The sequence below is a fragment of the Syngnathus scovelli genome, chromosome 20 (assembly GCF_024217435.2).
Source record: "Syngnathus scovelli strain Florida chromosome 20, RoL_Ssco_1.2, whole genome shotgun sequence".
Taxonomy (NCBI): domain Eukaryota; kingdom Metazoa; phylum Chordata; class Actinopteri; order Syngnathiformes; family Syngnathidae; genus Syngnathus; species Syngnathus scovelli.
In genome coordinates this window covers 9,875,828-9,889,911 of record NC_090866.1, presented here as the reverse complement: position 1 = coordinate 9,889,911, position 14,084 = coordinate 9,875,828, and the positions used below count along the sequence as shown (strand labels likewise).

The 14,084-nt window shown below is 42.9% G+C and overlaps 2 protein-coding genes and 1 long non-coding RNA gene across 11 annotated transcripts; 1 reads left to right on the top strand and 2 right to left on the bottom strand.

Annotated features, from left to right (window-relative positions):
- Window positions 1-42: 42 nt before the first annotated feature.
- Window positions 43-8,154, top strand: acat2 (acetyl-CoA acetyltransferase 2). Of its 9 annotated transcripts, none has more exons than XM_068649240.1 (22): window positions 43-194; window positions 816-950; window positions 1,018-1,199; window positions 1,267-1,384; window positions 1,501-1,644; window positions 1,728-1,850; window positions 1,915-2,069; window positions 2,172-2,282; window positions 2,347-6,198; window positions 6,255-6,281; window positions 6,348-6,372; window positions 6,442-6,482; window positions 6,556-6,608; window positions 6,683-6,740; window positions 6,826-6,867; window positions 6,932-6,987; window positions 7,052-7,114; window positions 7,313-7,407; window positions 7,484-7,518; window positions 7,588-7,726; window positions 7,793-7,870; window positions 7,941-8,154. In XM_068649240.1, exons 1-9 carry the CDS (start codon window positions 146-148, stop codon window positions 2,515-2,517), a joined length of 1,188 nt encoding a protein of 395 aa, XP_068505341.1. In that variant the 5' UTR covers window positions 43-145; the 3' UTR covers window positions 2,518-6,198; window positions 6,255-6,281; window positions 6,348-6,372; window positions 6,442-6,482; window positions 6,556-6,608; window positions 6,683-6,740; window positions 6,826-6,867; window positions 6,932-6,987; window positions 7,052-7,114; window positions 7,313-7,407; window positions 7,484-7,518; window positions 7,588-7,726; window positions 7,793-7,870; window positions 7,941-8,154. The 9 variants fall into 9 exon arrangements, with proteins under 9 accessions (XP_068505341.1, XP_068505340.1, XP_068505339.1 ...); XM_068649239.1 differs by having other exon boundaries at window positions 7,313-7,420; XM_068649238.1 differs by having other exon boundaries at window positions 7,184-7,390; window positions 7,421-7,518.
- erh (ERH mRNA splicing and mitosis factor) lies at window positions 2,826-4,185 on the bottom strand. The gene is made up of 4 exons (XM_049757513.2): window positions 4,035-4,185; window positions 3,736-3,823; window positions 3,388-3,508; window positions 2,826-3,324 (listed from the first exon to the last, which is right to left on the bottom strand). Exons 1-4 carry the CDS (start codon window positions 4,035-4,037, stop codon window positions 3,222-3,224), a joined length of 315 nt encoding a protein of 104 aa, XP_049613470.1. The 5' UTR covers window positions 4,038-4,185; the 3' UTR covers window positions 2,826-3,221.
- On the bottom strand, window positions 4,905-14,084 carry LOC125990386 (uncharacterized). Its single transcript, XR_007488904.2, has 8 exons — window positions 13,936-14,084; window positions 12,273-13,843; window positions 10,497-10,558; window positions 10,076-10,163; window positions 7,935-8,120; window positions 7,608-7,697; window positions 5,917-7,515; window positions 4,905-5,277 (listed from the first exon to the last, which is right to left on the bottom strand). It is a non-coding gene; the product is annotated as an uncharacterized lncRNA (long non-coding RNA).

Genomic DNA, 14,084 nt, shown 5'->3' with positions numbered 1-14,084 from the left:
CTACTACTTCCACGCCACACGGTGGCGATGGCGTGCTGTTCTAGTCAAGTAATAGCGCAGAATTGCACCGAATCAGCTGCTGTTTGCACAGAACAGGAAGACTGGACTGTCATAATAACGAGCAGCAGACTGCAGCCAAGTCAACATGGATAAAGAGCCCGTTGTCATCGTCTCTGCCGCGCGGACACCAATTGGTAAAGTACACACACTTTTCACACCATTTTCATTCATTTAAAAGCCACTTCCTCAATTGGAATTGTTTTTCTCATTGAATTGATGGCTCGTCGTCCTCGTGATTTATTCACATAGAAGCGACCGTCAAAATATTTCTATTAAATGTTTTAAATCGTGTCACATTTTTAAATTAACCATATTTAGCAAATGTTGAAAGTTTAATCAATAAGTGATTTCGTGACGTTGGGTCACGCTGAGTTCCTATTGGTTACATCCAGTGTCCTTTCTGGGTCGAAGGCTGTGATTGGCTCAATAGTCATAGGCCCACGGAAATGGCACGATGTGATTGGTTACTGACATCATGGGAGCACATTGGACCATCGTATGCACTTGACCGATAACAAGTGTTTAGTTTTCCCTTTTTGTGAAAGAATAATAATCTATTCTTACGTCATGCTAAAATATATTTTTCAGTTTTATTTATCATCACATTTATTAATATTTGACATTGACAGTGACTATGAAATAATGGTAACCACCTAATACAAACAGTACTATGTACTAAGTCGAACTACACTGTCCTCAAATAAAAAATCTGTAGGATGTTACAATATTGCATTTTCATTTCTTTTTCTCCAAAGGTTCCTTGAATGGTTCTCTGTCCACGGTGCCTTTGCATGATCTATGTTCCGTGGTGATTAAGGATGTCCTGAAGCGGGCTGCAGTGAAGCCAGAAGACGTGTCCGAGGTCATTTTGGGGCACGTCCTGACGGCAGGTATTTCCGTGAGCAAAATTGGATGTCCAGTCACTAATTTTATTAAATCTGTCCTTTTGTCTCTGAGGTCACGGCCAGAATCCGGCGCGTCAAGCCAGTGTCGGTGCAGGGATCCCCTTCTCAGTCCCGGCGTGGAGCTGCCAGATGGTGTGCGGCTCTGGGCTGAAAGCTGTCTGTTTGGGGGCTCAGTCCATCCAGACTGGAGAGTCCGCTGTGGTGGTGGCAGGAGGCATGGAGAGTATGAGCAGGGTGAGGATTGCACTAGTTGATTCAATTAGTGGAGGAGTCGTGTGACATAATGGTTTTCCCTCTTCAGGCTCCTCACACATTGAACATGCGGGCAGGAGTGAAAATGGGCGACGCCTCCCTGCAGGACTCCATGGTGGCCGACGGTTTGACCGACGCCTTTCATGGCTACCATATGGGCATCACAGGTGGGCTCCATACAAAATGAGTGAATTCATATGATGTGCATATAAAAAGTCTACACACCCTCTGTTTAAATGTCAGGTTTTTATGATATAATAAAAAATTTTGTTGTTGCGCTCAGCTGAGAATGTAGCCAAGCAGTGGGACGTCAGTCGAGAAGCGCAGGACGTGTTCGCCGTCCGGTCGCAGAATAAGGTGGAAGCAGCTCAGAAAGCAGGATACTTCCTTCAGGAGATTGTCCCAGTTGTGGTTCCGTCCAGGAAAGGCATGTAACAGTTTATTTCACTGATTAATTGGCTGATATTAGCTGGTAATGTTCCTGCTGTTTTCCCCCGCTCACTTCTGCAGGCGCGGTGGAAGTGAAAGTGGACGAGTTCCCTCGCCACGGCAGCCAACTTGAGAGCATGTCCAAGCTCAGGCCGTGCTTCGTGAAAGACGCTAGCGGCACCGTCACCGCTGGCAACGCCTCAGGTGAGTGGCACGTTGCACACCGATGCAATTGAACTTGATCTTTGAGGACTTTCTCACTCTGTAGGTATCAATGACGGCGCGGCCGCCGTCGTACTCATGAGCCAATCGGAGGCCTCAAAGCGAGGCCTCAAAGCCATGGCCCGGATCGTGTCGTGGGCTCAAGCTGGGCTCGACCCATCCATCATGGGCACCGGGCCCATACCCGCCATCAGGAAAGCGGTGAGAAGTGGACACTCATTTATTTGAATTAGCAATAATAATAATGGGCTATCAAAAAAATGCTGGTAATTTATTCTCTAATGGTGTTAAATGTTTTTCTAGGTGGAGAAGGCAAGGTGGCAACCGGACCAGGTTGATCTCTTTGAGATCAACGAGGCCTTCGCCGCACAGTCCATTGCCGTTGTTAAAGAGCTTGGCTTGCAAGAAGAAAAGGTAGTCGCATTCAAAAAGAAAAAAAAAGATTCTACGTGGGCATGAAACTCATTTTCTGCTTCAGGTGAACGTGAACGGCGGCGCCATCTCACTGGGTCATCCCATCGGCATGTCGGGCTGCAGGATTCTGGTGACGCTGCTGCACGCGCTCCAGAGGACCGGCGGTCGGACAGGCGTGGCGTCCCTGTGCATCGGCGGAGGGATGGGCATCGCCATGTGTGTGGAGAGGCTCTGATGTCACATTGTTTACACTTCAAGATTGCTCAATGTGGTGAGTTTGGACCTCAACCTTATCAAATGTGCCCAAGTAGCAGCCCCCTCACTAATAGAGCTGAATAAATGTCCCTAGGTGCGTAATTACTAACACTAAAGAACTTTAGATGTTCTCTCTAAGACATTCCATATGAATGGACTCTAGAAGAACGATATGTGCCATAAAATGAGGTTATTTATCTAAGAGGGAACCAATGACAGAATTAGTCCTCCATTTTAGCATGTGTGCATGATTTGTGAATGTGGGCGGGCACATTGCAAAACACGTCATACTGTTAAGTTGTTTATTAAAGAACAGTTCCTATACCAAAATAATCACATTTGAAAACAGCCACATTGCTGGTTCCCTGGAATCCTATACAATGTAAAAAAAAAACCTTTACAACATCAACAGAAAAAAAAATGTAGTGTGAATAACATGACAACTTTTGTAAATTTAAAGTCCGTCCATAAAAATTGAAATTTCACTGCATATAAAAAACATCAAATAAAAACATCAAATACAAACTGAATGTGAATTGGCTTAGAAACTAGAATGCCTCAGCTTGGTGACCTAGACCTTCCACCAAATCGATATGGACATCCTCTCAGAGTACTGAAAAGGTATATTTGTCCCCGTATACTCCTTTGAGATGAATGTAGAAGAACAAGGGGCAAATCGTCTCGCTACTTCCCTGCTTGGTGAGCTTGACGTCTCAGCAGTACGTAAATCTTCTCCTTGATCCAGTCTTTGTTGTACGGCTGGTACGTTTGGGTGTCCGCTCTGTAACTGGGGGGGGGAATTCAAATTTGGAATCATGCAAATTGTGTTTCATTCAATTAAGACACTTACACAAGACAGCTCAGGTCCGCCAAGTCGTCAATGAAGTCAAACAACTGGCTTATATCGTATGTGATGGATGGGCTGTTTGGATTCATTCTCTTGAGGTGCTCTTCATACATTTTGCACACGCCTGGGAGAAATATGCACATGGGAAAGACATTAGAAAATGCCATAAAACAAATTCTCAGTCATCCTGAGCCAGAGGGGTCGTGCTTTGAAACTACGGAAGCCGAATGAGTTGATAACATTGTTCGGCTATGATCATTAGCAAGTTAGCAGTCACTTGGCAAACTTTTACCACACAAGATAAGTCACAGGTTGTATTTTAGCGAGATTAGCATGGTGAAACTTTCAGACCTTCCATGCATTCATTCACCGACTCGTAGTCAGCATACGTTCGGCCTTCGGGTCTCTTGGTGGGCTGAACCAACAGGATCGTGTGCGACTAGGAAATGGACAAAAGTCGAAAGGTGAGACACGAATTATAAAATGATACGTATGACGAGTAGAGAAGCAATATTATTTTCTTTATTTGTGTTTGGTTTGCACGGCACGTTTGACCCAGTTAGCCAGCTAGCTCGTTAGCGTAGCTGCAGCTGCTCGTTATCTTAATTTGATGCACATTTGTTAAAGCCTAAAACAATGCATTCACTCACCATGTTCGAGTTTAAATTAAACGAATGTATTCTAATTACTGCACGACAAATCTGGGATGAAACGGCACGACAATTACGATTTACAAATCCCTCGTTGCCTTGCAGCTGTTTACGTTAAGATACTGGCAGGAAGTGACGTCTTGGCATTTCCTGTAACAAGAGAAGGGATTTCAAAATAAGATATTTACAAAGTAAGAGTGTAGTCCTGATATACAGTTTGTCAATTAACTAACTGTACGTTACTGTTTTATTTTTTTCTGATGGTATTAGTACATTGTTAACATTTCAACACCAAACTGAATTACAGCATTTATGTGATCTATGTCAAATAGTTTGTGATTACAGTATTTTTTCAAACACTGTGAATTTGAAATGAAAAATGGACCTTAGAACAGTGGTTCTTCACCTGGGTTCGATCGAACCCTAGGGGTTCGGTGAGTCGGCTACAGGGGTTCGGCAGAGCTGGTATGTCATTGGCTCTGTAATATATTATGTGTATATTCTTACACAAAGCCATGTGTGAGAATCGAACTCGGTTCTCCTGAACTCAAGGAGAAAGCTTGAACCACAAGACCATCACTGGATCTCAGAATGATCCAGCAATTTTCTGTATTGTAGATCAGTCGACCTATTCACGTTAAATCAGGGGTGGGCAATTAATTTTTACAAGGGGCCACATGAAAAACCTAAGTTGTGTCAGAGGGCCACACCTACAATAACTTAAACCTGCTCAATTTTCTTCCATTGTAAAATGCACTAAATTATTTTAAATAGTTGGTATTGGTAATTAGAAGAATACAAATATTCTGTTTATATTTATATTAAGCTCTGTGAAATTGTGGTGTATAGGTCAAATAAAAAAAACAATCATTAATCAGTACAATTTATTCTTAACTTCTTTAACTTTTCCTCAAATGACAAAGCCGCTGCATCTCTGGGTGTGAAGTTTGATAAAAAGTCCTTGTTGGGCTTGCAGTTTTGCGAGCAATGCATCAGCCTCTGTCGATCAGACAGATGTATTTTTTCTCATGCTTGGTCGTGTACAGCGACCTGTGTACCACAAATCAGGCACACGGCTTTACCTTTCATTTCTGTAAAGAAATACTTGGCAATCCATGTTGAAAACACGGCGCTCCTTGTCAACTTTTCTTTTCTGAGGGTCAGCACACATTTCTCGGGAAGCATTACTTCGCACTGTTCACCTTCACGCACAGCTCACGTACGCTACAAGGAAGTGCGACGCCTTTTAAAATAAAATAAAAGAAAAACAGTTGTATTGCACGCACGACACTGATTTTTTTTTTTTTTTAAATTAAGTTGTAACAAATATAATTGACGATTGGTCTCATGCGGGCTGGACAGGGACGCACAAAGGGCCGGACAAGACCATCACTGGATCTTAGAATGATCCAGCAAGTTTCTGTATTTGTAGATCAGTCGATCTATTCACGTTAAGTACATAAATATTTTTCGAAATTTTCATGGCAATTTGGCCGAATGGTAAAACACTTGGCCTGGCACTCAGTCGACCAGGGTTCGAGACCAGCTCTGTCCAACGTTTTCAAAGTAAAGAGGCAAAGGTCAAGATTCGAACCCGAATCGCCGGAACCAAAGGTAAGTGCTTGAACCATTAGACCATCTGTGTTTCTAACGACAGCATGGTAGTTTTTCTGTATTTGTAGATCAGTAGTGCCATAGACGTTAAATACATAATAAAACTTTGAAAAATTCATGGCAATGTGGCCGAATGGTGTAACACTTGGCCTGGTACTCAGTCGACCAGGGTTCGAGATCCGCCAAGTCCTAAGTTTGTACTTAGGTATTACCTTAGACATTTTACGTCAATGTTTGGATACTCATACTATCAATACGAACAAACCACCTGGCATTTCCAAGCAAGCTCTGGTTGAGTGGTTACCATCCTTGCCTCCGATGCAGTGGAACCACGGTTCGAGACCCGATCCTACCTAAATGTTGCACTTTGCCATTTTTCTCTTGCTTCCGCACACGGATTTTTATTTTTTTCCCTTTTGCTTGTTAATGACGTCATCACAAAATGCCTATATAAGACGTCACAAACGCGACAATCGTTCTCTTGCTCATTTCTGACAGCGTCACGGCGTGCTGCTCCACCGGCTTTTACACAACATGCTGCGTTTCAAAGGTAAGTCTTCACTATTCCTTAACCTTTTAAAACTAACTGCTTTTGCTCTCTTTCAGCGTCAACTTGCACTTTTACTGCCCAAGGTAAGACAAAACGTTTGCAGAAATTCACAACAGAATCTAATCAAATTGTCCAATATCTGTCTACAGGTGCGACTCTTCAAAACGAGCTTAAGTAACCTACTTTCTGTTCGAATAATGTGAATTTAATCAACTGCATCTAACTGTCCATTTCTGTCCACAGGTCTGCATCTGCGACAGAAGACCCAGATTGACTGCAAAAAGGTAAAAAAAAAACAGTTTTTATTAGAAGGACAATTGACTAAAGTACATACCTTCTTTTTTTTTTTGTCTGCAGGTTTCAAAATGGCCGGCTGGCAGTCCTGAGAGCCCCGACTTCATGAGACGTTTGCAAGTCTACTCTTGCTATCAAACAAGCTAAAAATGTATCACTCTGTGGGTTAGAACGTTACCTTGTCTTTCAGGCCAACGAACTGCGGTCGGAGAGACGTTCAGAGCTGTTCCTGCCTGCGTTCTTCATTGGTGAAACACCTGTGCACTCACACGTGAACAATTGTTTGACCAATTTATTTCAGCGTGTGCATTCTCTTCCCGTTTTGTCCACCAGGTGGAGCCAAAGGACCTGCATGGCTTGAAGTCAAAGCGCCAGGTTTGAAACTATTGCAATGACAAATTTGACAAATCAAAGTGCTTGACCAGTTTGCTGTTTCAAGTGGTGCTGGTCCAGGCAGTGAGGAAACAAGGAGTCATGATCTTCCAGTCCTGGCAGGTGACTAAACTTTGCAAATGTGGCATGGTAAGAACACTAAGCTGCTTTTTCTTTCTCAATGCAGTGCAGCTTCCAGTAAGAGTGCTCCACCTGCTGGGCCAAGAAATTCTCCAAAACCATGCCAAAGGTTTCAAGGCTGTTTCCAATTTCAGTGTTGCAAATCAACTTGCTTGACTGTTTCCGCATTTGTGTGCAGGTGTCAGTCCAGGAGAGGATCTGCAACATTGCAACAGCTTGGCCTAATGTGTCATCTAAAACATCTTCAGCAGAAGTTAAAAATAAAAATGGTAACCCTAAATGGAGTCAATGTTCCCTTACTTTACAGGCAGAAGTGGCAAATCCTGGTCCAGAAAGTGAAAAACCTGCCAGTTTGCCTCCATTCTGTGAGCTCATTCACCTGCCAGTGGAGTAGAAGCACCTGTGGGTGTTGCAGGTGAAATGAGACATTCCTGGTATGCTACTTGCTTAAAGCTTCAAGTCGCCATCTTTTTGGCAGGGGTACCTTCTTGCTGCCTGGAGAGCCCTCTGCTGGTAAGAGAAGGAAAGTACATTTCAGCCACCATGTTCCAAAATTGGAATGATTGTTCTTTTTGTGTCCAGGGTGGTGCACGATCAAGTACCTGCTTGCAGTCAGCGGTGGCCAAGGATCAGAGCACAGCTGCATGCTGGCAACACATTAGTTTTTGTTGCGTCCTTGCCTCCAAGTCAACCTGAGAAGCGGACAATATTTGCACTTAAGGTAATATGCTCATCACTGCACAGTCCTCATGACAACTTGGTTTGAGTTTTTTTTCTTTCCTGACAGGTTGCAAGGAACAAGATCAGCTTCCTGGTCATGCAGCTCTCAATAATTGATGCCATGAACAACAAATCTTTCCCACTGGCAAGTTTCATGCTGAACTTTTTCCTGCACTAAACGTTGACTTACAGGTTTCTTTTTGTCTTACCTCCAGGTGCAGACTCCTCATCCCACTGGCCGACCATTTCACCACTCATCCCGCTGGCCGACCACTTCACCGCTCGTCCCGCTGGCCGACCACTCCACCACTCGTCCCACTGGCCGACCACTTCACCACTTGGCACCGAGCAGACTACCATGCAACTTCTAACTGTTTTGTGATTGAATGTTTACTCTGCAAAAGAAATAAAGTTTGATTACAAAGAACACTTGAACTCTAAACTCTTCATTCTCAACTTTAAAAATATCTTAATTTAAAAAACAAAACAAAAATAAAACCTAAAACTTTTTTCCGTTTTTATTTTTCCTGATTTTTTTTTTTTTTTTTTTCCGGAATTTTTTACAAAATCTTTTTCTGAATTTTCCCCCCACATTTTTTGTGAATGAGGCGGGTCAAAGCTGCAATACTGCTTCATGATTGGCCGAGGGCTCAGAAAGTGGGTGGAGCAATGAGAATGAAAGCCAGCGATTGGTCGAAAGGTGGGCGTGGTTATGCAAATGAGGAGTCATGTGATTGGTGGAATAAAAAGTAGGCGTGGTCTCATTAATTTGAAGCAATCTGATTGGCCAGAATGGCAAATACTGCTTTCTGATTGGCTGTTTGGAAAAGTGGGCGTGGTTATGCAAATCTATGCAAATTTGTGCTGCGCTGTGATTGGTCAGACTGAATTTGGGTAGAAGTAGGAGGCGGAGAAAGTGACACTTAGGTTTTTTAAGGCCGTTTTCAGTTTTGAGGTGAGCGTTGGCCTTGTGTCACTGCCATGGACATGGGATTTTGACTGTTACTCTACATCTCACATGACTCAAAGTGACAGGAGTCCTGTGAAATGGAGAGTAACAGTCAAAAACCCATGTCCATGGCAGTGACTGAAGGACAACGCTCACCTCAAGACTGAAGACTGCCTTTGAAAACCTCAGTGCCACTGCAGCAACCACCAAGTATGTACATTTTCCACTCAGTGAAGCAAATTTGCTCATAAAAACACTAAGACTTGCACACTTCACTGGTTTCTTTTACATCAAACAAATTGTTTTAGGTTCATTACCTGACATGGCGGAAGAAAACGCCGAAACATTTCAGGTAATGAACCTAAAACAATTTGTTTGATATCAAAGGAACTAGTGAAGTGATTTAAAAAAAGGAAAAATAGATGAACTTAGTACAATTACTAAGACTTGCATTCCAGTTGATTAATTTATGACAGAAAAGCAGTTTGAAAACATTTGAGCAGTCAATGTTTGTGTGAGACTAATATAGTTGCACTCAAACATTGGCATTGACAGGACTTGCATGGAAGCATCTTAAGTGTTTGATGAGCTCAGGTGAGATGTCACTTACTTCTGATGACACAAGTGCCACTAGGGGGAAGGTGAGCACATTGAAACAGCTGACATCTCTCACCGGGACAAAAACTAAGTGCCAGCTACTGCATAACATCACACACTTTTGGATGTGTTTTTCAATGACACTGATGCAAACCAAGTTAGTTGAGTACAAATCAAATGTATATTTCTGACTAACCTGGTTTGCATAAATGTCATTAAAAACACATCTAGAGGTGTTTGATGTTTAAGTTGTGCAGTAGCACAGTGGCACTTAGTTTTTGGCCCAGTGAGCAATGTCAGACGTTTGCATGTGCTCACCGTCCCCCTGGTGGCAGGCATTAGAAGTGACATGCAATGAGCACCTCAACCAAGGTTTCAAAGTCCTCAAAATAAAAAGACTCGTTTTAGGTGCCAAATGTTCTTTTTATTTAACTATTTCCTTGGCAGCTTTAATGATACATTCTCCTATTTTAACACTTTATTTAACATCGAATATCACAAACTATGAAAGGACCGAAACAGTAACAGAATACGCAACTATAGAGCATTAGCGCCCTCTGCGGGAAACATGTTGTACTGCACCTACCCCACATAATGTCTTTTGACTACAACTTCTGAAACGAATGGCTCATCTGCTGTTACCCACTACCTAATTCGCCTGGAAACCGTCAAATAACTCAAAGCACGCATTAAATTATCTTTACAAAATAATATTACGTTTCATTTGACTTGTTGATGATCTTCTCTAGTCACCGAAGGAATAATACTCCATATAAAAAAAGAAGGAAACACAACATGCAGTACCTTTCGAAAATATGTTGGCATCTAGATGTTCAGATCGACGACCAGCAGCCGATGTGGAGCCTCAAAACTCTTGTAGTTTGGACATCAGCTTTTGCGTGGAAAACATACAAAACAAACATGGAGGTCGAACGCTTTTTCCTAATTAACGTTTGATCGACAGCTGAGTGGGACTTGTGGGCGGGGTCGCTGACAAGCCACCTTTGTTGATGTTGTTCTACGATAGCTAGCTAGCTGGGCTAGCTAGCTAGCGAGCAACAAAGTGAGTACATTAAGATTCAAGATGATCGAATTTTTATTTGCCATGTTTGAGCGTGCCAAACAAGGAATTTGACTTCGATACATCACAGCCTCTGTTCAACATTTAGGTGACTAACAACACTCAGGACATGTGTGAAAAATGCCAAATATTCTCAAACATCACCTGATTTTAAACTTCCAGGAGGGCAAGGAAAAACTCAAAACACCAACTGGGGGAATGAGAAACTACAAAAAAAAAAAAAACAAGAGAAAAACAGTTTATAATCCAGAAGATTAACAGTAGTCACCTTCATTTTCCTCCTTTTGGTACTTAGACGTTTGCATGTGCTCACCTTCCCCCTGGTGGCAGGCACTGTGTGCCATTAGAAGTGACATGCAATGAGCACCTCAACCAAGGTTTCAAAGTCTAAGACTCAGTTTACGGGCCAAATGTTATTTTTGTTTAAAAAAATTCCTTGACAGCTTTAACGATACACTCTCTTATTTTTAAGACTTTACTTAACATTGAATATCACAAACTATGAAAGGACCGAACCAGTAACAGAATACTCAACTATAGAGCATTATCGCCCTCTGCGGGAAACATGTTGTACTGCACCCACCCCACATAATGTCTTTTGACCACAACTTCTGAAGCTAACTTGGCGTCTAGATCAGTGGTTCTTAAGCTGGGTTCGGTCGAACCCGAGGGGTTCGGTGAGTCGGCAGAGCTGGTATGTCATTGCCCCCCCCCCCAAATTCAAAAATTGTCCGGGATTTTATTCGACTGCCTCACATGGACAGTACATTGTCAATAGAATTGCCACTCCGTTCTATTTCACCCTATACGACCAGGTTTCTCTGTAATCGTTCGCAAATAAGTCACGCCCTTCTCCTCAAATGTAGCCACCAATAGTAGTCACAGGAGGGACATGAGCGGTCTCAGTTGAGCACTTGATAAGGGATACCAAGCACTTTCCCCGATTGCATTTGTTTATTTTTTCATTGAAGGGCTGCATGGAAATACAATTCACTCGTATACCTTTAGGTGCTTTGAATGACCACCCAAAAGAAACTCGAAATTTCTGTGCCGAAGTGGCCAAATAAAATAATATTAGCCTGGAGTACAGGAGAGGGGGGTTCGAGTCCCGCTCTGTGTAACATTTTGAAATTACACGGAATAATGTGCAAGACTCGACAGAATACGAGTGAAAGAGTTCTGCTCTGTAATATAATATGTGTATATACTTACACAAAGCCAAGTGTGAGATTCGAACTCGGTTCTCCTGAACTCAAGGCAAAAGCTTTAACCACAAGACCATCACTGGGTCTTAGACCAACGAAGCAATTTTCTGTATTCGTAGATCAGTCGACCAATTCACGTTAAGTACATAAATATTTTTCGAAATTTTCATGGCAATTTGGCCGAATGGTAAAACACTTGGCCTGGCACTCAGTCGACCAGGGTTCGAGACCAGCTCTGTCCAACGTTTACAAAGTAAAGAGAGCAATGGTCGAGATTCGAACCCGAATCGCCGGAACCAAAGGTAAGCTCTTGAACCATCAGACCATCTGTGTTTCTTACGACAGCATTGCAGTTGTTCTGTATTTGTAGATCAGTAGTGCCATAGACGTTAAATACATAATAAAACTTCGAAAAATTCATGGCAATGTGGCCGAATGGTATAACACTTGGCCTGGTACTCAGTCGACCAGGGTTCGAGACCCGCCATGTCCAATATTTACACATTAAACAGAGCGTTACCCAAGGTTCGAACCCGAATCTCCTGAACTCAATGCAAAATCTTTATCCATTCGGCCACCTCAGACACAATTATGGTTCCTCACTTCTTTGTACTTAGGTGTCACCTTAGACTTTTACGTCCATGTTTGGATACTCATACTATGAATACGATTAAAGCAGATGGCATTTCCAAGCAAGCTCTGGTTGAGTGGTTACCGTCCTTGCCTCCGATGCATTGGAACCACGGTTCGAGACCCGACCCTACCTAAAAGTTGCACTTTGCCATTTTCCCTTGCTTCCGCACACGGCTCCTTTTAATTTTTTTTCCCTTTTGCTTGTTAATGACGTCATCACAAAATGCCTATATAAGACGTCACAAACGCGACAATCGTTCTCTTGCTCATTTCTGACAGCGTCACGTCGTGCTGCTCCACCGGCTTTTCCACAACATGCTGCGTTTCAAAGGTAAGTCTTCACTATTCCTTAACCTTTTAGAACTAACTGATTTTACTCTCTTTCAGCGTCAACTTGCACTTTTACTGCCCAAGGTAAGACAAAACGTTTGCAGAAATTCACAACAGAATCTAATCAAATTGTCCAATATCTGTCTACAGGTGCGACTCTTCAAAACGAGCTAAAGTAACCTACTTTCTGTTCGAATAATGTGAATTTAATCAACTGCATCTAACTGTCCGTTTCTGTCCACAGGTCTGCATCTGCGACAGAAGACCCAGATTGACTGCAAAAAGGTAAAAAAAGTTTTTATTTGAAGGACAATTGACTAAAGTACTTAACTTTTTTTTTTTTGTCTGCAGGTTTCAAAATGGCCGGCTTGCAGTCCTGAGAGCCTCGACTTCATGAGACATTTGCAAGTCTACTCTTGCTATCAAACAAGCTAAAAATGTAACACTCTGTGGGTTACAACGTTACCTTGTCTTTCAGGCCAACGAACTGCGGTTGGAGAGACGTTCAGAGCTGTTCCTGCCTGCGTTCTTCATTGGTGAAACACCTGTACACTCACACGTGAACAATTGTTTGACCAATTTATTTCAGCGTGTGCATTCTTCCCGTTTTGTCCACCAGGTGGAGCCAAAGGACCTGGTACCAGTCCACTGCATGGCTTGAAGTCAAAGCACCAGGTTTGAAACTATTGCAATGACAAATTTGACAAATCAAAGTGCTTGACCAGTTGTTTCAGGTGGTGCTGGTCCAGGCAGTCAGGAAACAAGGAGTCATGATCTTCCAGTCCTGGCAGGTGACTAAACTTTGCAAATGTGGCATGGTGAGAACACTAACCTGCTTTTTCTTTGTCTCAATGCAGTGCAGCTTCCAGTAAGAGTGCTCCACCTGCTGGGCCAAGAAATTCTCCAAAACCATGCCAAAGGTTTCAAGGCTGTTTCCATTTTCAGTGTTGCAAATCAACTTGCTTGGCTGTTTCCGCATTTGTGTGCAGGTGTCAGTCCAGGAGAGGATCTGCTACATTTCAACAGCTTGGCCTGATGTGTCATCTAATAAACATCTTCAGCAGAAGTTAAAAATAAAAATGGTAACCCTAAATGGAGTCAATGTTCCTTTACTTTACAGGCAGAAGTGGTAAATCCTGGTCCAGAAAGTGAAAAACCTGCCAGTTTGCCTCCATTCTGTGAGCTCATTCACCTGCGACTGGAGTAGAAGCACCTGTGGGTGTTGCAGGTGAAATGAGACATTCCTGGTATGCTACTTGCTTAAAGCTTCAAGTCGCCATCTTTTTGGCAGGGGTACCTTCTTGCTGCCTGGAGAGCCCTCTGCTGGTAAGAGAAGGAAAGTACATTTCAGCCACCATGTTCCAAAATTGGAATGATTGTTCTTTTTGTGTCCAGGGTGGTGCACGATCAAGTACCTGCTTGCAGCCAGCGGTGGCCAAGGATCAGAGCACAGCTGCATGCTGGCAACACATTAGTTTTTGTTGCGTCCTTGCCTCCAAGTCAACCTGAGAAGCGGACAATATTTGCACTTAAGGTAATATGCTCATCACTGCACAGTCCTCAT